Below are 6,000 nucleotides of genomic sequence, written 5' to 3' on the forward strand. Positions count from 1 at the left end.
CTCACTAGCCTCTTTATTGTTACCACAACCAAAATAAATCAAAATAACATGAAATAATGGTATGCATGTGAAATGACTTTGTCCATCCATTGCCATACATGGTAGTCATTCACACAAGACACATTTTAGTCACCAATTCATCCATTAAACACATCTTTTAGGATATGAGAACATAAGAAATTTAACAACCAACAGAAAACCATTCAGTCCATCAGGCTTGTTTGTTTACCTAATAGCTGTGCTGGCCCAAGTATCTCATCCAGATACTTCTTAAAGGTTGTCAAGATTTCTGCTTCACCTACTGCACACGACTCAGTAGTTTCTTTCTGTCTTCCACAACTCTCTGAGTAAAGAAGTGCTTCCTGGCTTCAATCTTAAATGCCCCTCCTCGGGACCAAATAAAGCTTGCCTCATTTATTTTCTAAGCCTGCTTATTCAATCACAAGTTCAAGGGGGACCTGAGCCAACACTGGCTCTCTTTCTTGAGGTACAATTTCACACACACACATGCTTAAACATACAGTGCCACTTTAGAGCTGCCAGTTAAGCTTACCAGTTAAGCTTGAGTTGTATTTGAAAGGTACAAGACCTATGGAGAGAACATGCAAATTCTGCAGAGACAGTGACTGGCCTAGGCCCTCAGGCAGACTACTGTGCCCATTTACAAATTCATACTGGGAAGAAGAGTGCAGTGATTGTAGTCGCTGGACTTTAAATCACCTGTTCATGTTCCACTTCTGTCTAACTTGTGCGACCTTAAGCAAGCTACTTCAAATACCTGTGTTTTCACTGTGAGCAATATACTGTATGTATGCAGTTGTAATGCACTTTATAAACTTCTTTGTGGATTTTAAAAACTGGAGTGGAAACCTAATCCACAGGCTCAGAATTTTCAAAACTATTTAAAAGGTTGATCCTGCTGTATCACATACTTGAGGACAACAGTGGAAACTAAGAGAAGGTCGATGGATTGCCACCCTGTCCAGGTGTTGTTCCTGCCTTATGCCCAATGATTTTTATGATAGGCTCCAGTTTCCCCATGACCCTGCCCTGGATAAGCTGGTTAGGAAAATGGACTGATGAAGTGATTAACACCAGGAAGCACTTCTTCACACAAAAACATATGAGAATCCAGAACAAACTATAGAGTCATGTAGTGAAGAAGAAGCATTGACAGTTTAAACAAAAAGTATGGGATATTGGGACAGCTGAAACCACTAGCTAACCTAATTAACCAAACTGGACTCTAACTACTTATGTTGTCAAACTCCTTATGTCCTTCTGTTCGTGGTTCTTGTAAGTCACCTTGGATAAAAGTGTCAGCTAAAATATAAAAATACTGATTTTGTTTTTTAATATTAAAAAAAAAGTGTTAATTGCAACTTAAATTTTTAAGAAAAAAATAGCAAGAAGCAGACATTGCCATTTTCAAAGTACTGGGTTCAAATTCTGACCTATACTCTTAAACATAATGTCTCTTTAATGACATTTTATGGTTGTTTACCATGATGTGTGGTTCCTATTAGAAATATTGTTTTACAAAAATCATTTAATTCTGTGGTTTTTTTGAATATGAAGTTGGTTCTTTATGCTGTGAAAGACTTTGTAATGTGCAGAAAAAATAAACAGAATTATTTAATGTATAATAGAGTACCTAGTAGAACATCTACAGATTAAGAAAATCTGGACTTAGCCTGTAATATCGCATGCAGCATCAAACTTTTTAAGATCTGGACCCATTGGGATTTCACGGACATGGTACCATCTACATCCAGCCACTCATCATTTGCAGGGCCAGTGTGGAGAGGGTCTCAGTGTTCAGGTTTCTGGGCATTGAGTTGGAGGATGACCTGACCTGGACCGCCAACACCAAGAAGCTGCTGAAGAAGGTGCAGCAGAGTCTGTATTTTCTGAGAATCCTCAGAAAGAACCATCTCCCCAAAAATCTGCTCCTTGCCTTTTATCACTGTTCCATCGAGAGTGTGCTTACGTACGGACTGTGTGTGTGATACGGCAGCTGCACTTCCTCAGAAAGGAAAGTGCTCCACAGGGTCGTCAGGACAGTGGAGAGAACAATTGGCTGTAATCCTTCCCATTCTGGAACAAATCTACACCTCCCAACGCCGCAAAAAAGCAATAGACATTTCACAGGATTCATCACATTCCGGTCATTGCCTCTTCCAGCTTTTGCCATCAGGCAAGAGATACAGAGCAATGAAAACCAGGAAAAACCGCCTTAAAAACAGCTTTTATTTAAAAGCAATCATGGCCCTGAAATCAGAATAAAACTACTCCGTATCATTCTCCCAATATGCAATATAGACCTTAAGTGCAATTTATACATTTAACCAGTGCAATTTGTATATATAACAAGTGCAATTTGTATATTTTGTAAAGTACTTTTATTACTATTCGGTTTGTTATTATTTTCTCTCTTCTTGTCTTTTTAACTCTTATGCCTCACTCTGAGTCGACTGCACCTTCAATTTCGTTGTTCCTTTGTAAAAGTGACAATGACAATAGGAATCTATCTATCTATTTTGTTATTTACTGCATATTGCCTGTTATGGATCTAGATAAATAAAAGGTACTTTCAGGAACCATCATGTTTATAGGTCTTTTGGGAACAAAAAATTGTTCCTCTATGGCATCACCCTGAAGAACCATTCTGACATCTTTAATTTTAAAAATGTAGACACTATCTTTGTACAGTTTACATGTTCTGTGGTCTTCCATTTCCCACTGCATTTGTCAGTAAAGTAGATTATAGTGATCAACAACTCTGGATTATCCCAAAGCATTGCTGTGTGACAATAAGTTATTATATTGTGCCCTTCATTCTTAAAAAATAATGTTTCTGTAATGGCACTTTACTGGGTGGTGTGGTACCCCAAAGACCCTTTACTTGACAGAGGACTGTTTCATTCTGGGAAGAGTTCTTTACATATGAAATTGGCTCTTTAGGCTTTGAAAAGGTTCCTAACATGCAGACAAAACAGAAATCTTTAGGGCAGCGTTTCTCAACCTTTACGTATTTGCGACCCGAGTTTTCATAACAGTTTTAATTGCGCCCCCCTAACGTTTTTTTTGAAAGGAGCCCACTAATACCAATTTGTTCTTTTTTAATTAATGATATATCATAGATGCATATTTTATTATACCTACTTAACTTTTATCGACATTTATCTAACTCTATATTTATTTTTCTAGTATCAGAATGCAGTTTAAGTTAATTTGTTTTGGTTTCAATAGATGTATTTTTCATATTTTTGATTCTTGTTTTCTTTTTTTCACATTTTCGCACCCCCCTTTTGTTACTTCGCGCCCCACCTAGGGGGGGTCAACCCCACAGTTTGAGAAGCACTGCTTTAGGGTATAGTGGGTCTACCTGGCAGGTTGCTAAATATAAAAAAACAGGAACTAAGTCTGTGTTACTGAGTGCTTTGAAATCTGGAACACACTGGTATTTCACAAATCTGCTATCATCTGTTCTTGGCTATTTATGAAACCTGTTACAGATTTAAATAAATCAAGGTTCTTTCTAGAATGACCATGAAGTCAAAACCTGTTGCCCCTGGCATCATTCTGAAGAACCACATCAGCAATTTTATTTTTAAGAGTATTGGCTGCAACTCCCAAAAACACTCTTATTGGAATTAAAGGTTTCAGAAAAAAAGATGTACACAAACTTTTATGTTTACAGAATCTTTCCATAGCACAGTTATTTCCTTATTTCTATAGTGTGTTGATTAACACTTATTATTTGGGTGATGCCTTAATCCAAGGAGATTTGTAACATTTGAGATACAATTGCTTACACTTCTTTGGTGTGTTTGAATTGTATTACAGGCAGGTGAAGTGACTTGCTCATGGTCACACAGTGTTAGTAGCAGGATTTGAATCCACAATTTTGGAGTTTGATGTTTAAAGTCCAAAGCCTTAACCACTACACCACAATGACATGATATATGTTTTGCTGAGAAATTAAGTGTCAGGAACTAAACCAACAACTTTTTTACTTTTACTGTCCAATAAGTTTGCCACTGGCAAGGTCAACACTGCCTTTGAAGTTATTCAAAATTAAATACTGCGCACAATACAAGCCTTAATTTACACGCCACCTTTCCCTATCATTTTGCAGGTGTTATTAAACTTCTTCTTTGTACATGTGTAATTCCAACGCCCTAACCTTTAGGCCAGGTCACTGCATTTGTGACAATTAAGTTGTGACGTTGTTTTAAGTTGCCATGAGGGACTACATACAGAAAAGAAATGTACAAATGTATTGAGTGGGAGCTCTGTTAATGGGTCCCGACAACAGAGAAGCTAAGTGGTTTTAGCTGTAAGGGTGTAGTTTTCGTCTCTTTTTTTATTTCAGTACAGAAAAGACACATTTTGCTTTTTCGCACATTGTGACACAAGTGGGTAATATAAAGAAATTTGGTGATAACCATTAAGCAAAATGTGTAATTATTTATCACTTCTGGAATATTCCTTTATTTCGGATAAGAGTAGCCAACGACTGCTGCACTGTGCGGAACGCTTGGTTACCAAGGCCCGATTTGGAGACGCACCGCTCGCTTACTAACATGAAAGCGGCATTCGGTTATTTTTACGGTACACTTTTGAAGAGTTTTATTTCATCACGTGTAGAATATTTAACCTTTCTCTTTTCGTTTTACTTTAAGTCTTTCTGGAAGGCAAACATTCAGTTGTAGCTCACCGTTAATATTAAAATTCCAGAAACCGAATATTTTACTTTTAATTAAAAACATATCTTTCCCTAATTTCAGGGTCCTGGCTGCTCATTCGTTTTTATCTCACACCCCAACGTTAACACATAATAAGATCTACAGTTACTAGAAACTAATTCTACCCACCTTCTTGGAGCCGATTTCCTTTTCATATGCATTAAAGGTACCTCCGAGAACAGAGGTGGACGCCCCAGATGGAATCAGACGATCTACTCCGCCACCTTCTGTACGCTAAGTGCCCAGGTGACAGTTGTCGCGTATTTCTTTCCTTAGGTATGCAAGGGGATTTCTTGCTTCCTCCTCGTCTCCCTCTTTCAGGTGCCGGGACTCCCCCTTTACCCTCCAGTGCACAGAATAATTATCGATTCCACTGTTCTACATGTATTCGTACTCCACTTTTACTAGTGGGTACTCTGAATATCCGCTACACCTCCGCTCTGCAGCCCGACATCCCTGGTGGATTGGTGGTCACGGGTAGGCTGTTTACCTAGCCAAACTGGCCGTATCCTTGTCGCCTTCCCCCACCCCTTGCTTGTCACATGTGCTCGTTAGCTTTACCGCACGCCTCCAGCAAAATAGCACAGTTGCTCTCTCTCTCTCTGTTTCTTTCTTTCTTTCTTTCTTTCTTTCTTTCTTTCTTTCTTTCTTTCTTTCTTTCTTTCTTTCTTTCTTTCTTTCTTTCTTTCTGCCAATAACAGAACAACAATAGATTCTCTCTTTCTCACTCTTGTACTCTATACCTGCAGCCAGCATTCCAGTTCTGCCCCTGTGGCTAGTCTGTGTGGAGCTGCGCATTACCCCTGTTCCTTTGTTTATTTCAAATTAACGGTGCTCATACATTTTTATTAAAGAACCTGTTTGCCTAATTAGCGGTTCTGAATTGGTCTCGTGTTGGATTTGGTTCCTTGCCCAGGGTTGGCTCCTCCTGTCAGAAAATGTTACATACTCCTACAACCTTGGGGTACTGAATTGTAATTTCTGAAGGAGTTTGATCCTGTCTGCATTCTCCAAGCCAAAGACATCCAGCGATCACACACCACTTCTTTCTTTCTTTCTTTCTTTCTTTCTTTCTTTCTTTCTTTCTTTCTTTCTTTCTTTCTTTCTTTCTTTCTTTCGTGCCTGATATTTCTTCACTCAAACAAATACAGAATGTTTTACAGAAATATTCAAGTTGGACAAATAGACAGTTAACAGTGGATTCGGAAAAGTATTTAGACACCTTCACTTTTTTCACAGTTTTCTATGT

The 6,000-nt window shown here is 38.4% G+C and overlaps 1 protein-coding gene across 3 annotated transcripts in view; it reads right to left on the minus strand.

Moving 5' to 3' along the window:
- Positions 1–5,283, minus strand: part of LOC114648161 (cyclin-dependent kinase-like 1) — a 66,835-nt gene extending 61,552 nt beyond the window's left edge. For 2 of the 3 annotated variants that reach the window (XM_028797051.2, XM_028797042.2), the window contains exon 1: positions 4,881–5,282. Coding sequence is in view for 1 of the 3 variants with exons in the window: in XM_028797034.2 (XP_028652867.1) it covers positions 4,881–4,912 (32 nt within the window). In the remaining 2 variants the exon portion in view is untranslated. Of the gene's footprint in view, positions 1–4,880 lie in introns of all 3 variants that reach the window. The other variant, XM_028797034.2, reaches the window with a different exon arrangement.
- Between the last annotated feature and the right edge of the window lie 717 nt (positions 5,284–6,000).

Source organism: Erpetoichthys calabaricus, chromosome 1, assembly GCF_900747795.2.
Source record: "Erpetoichthys calabaricus chromosome 1, fErpCal1.3, whole genome shotgun sequence".
Classification (NCBI taxonomy): Eukaryota; Metazoa; Chordata; class Cladistia; order Polypteriformes; family Polypteridae; genus Erpetoichthys; species Erpetoichthys calabaricus.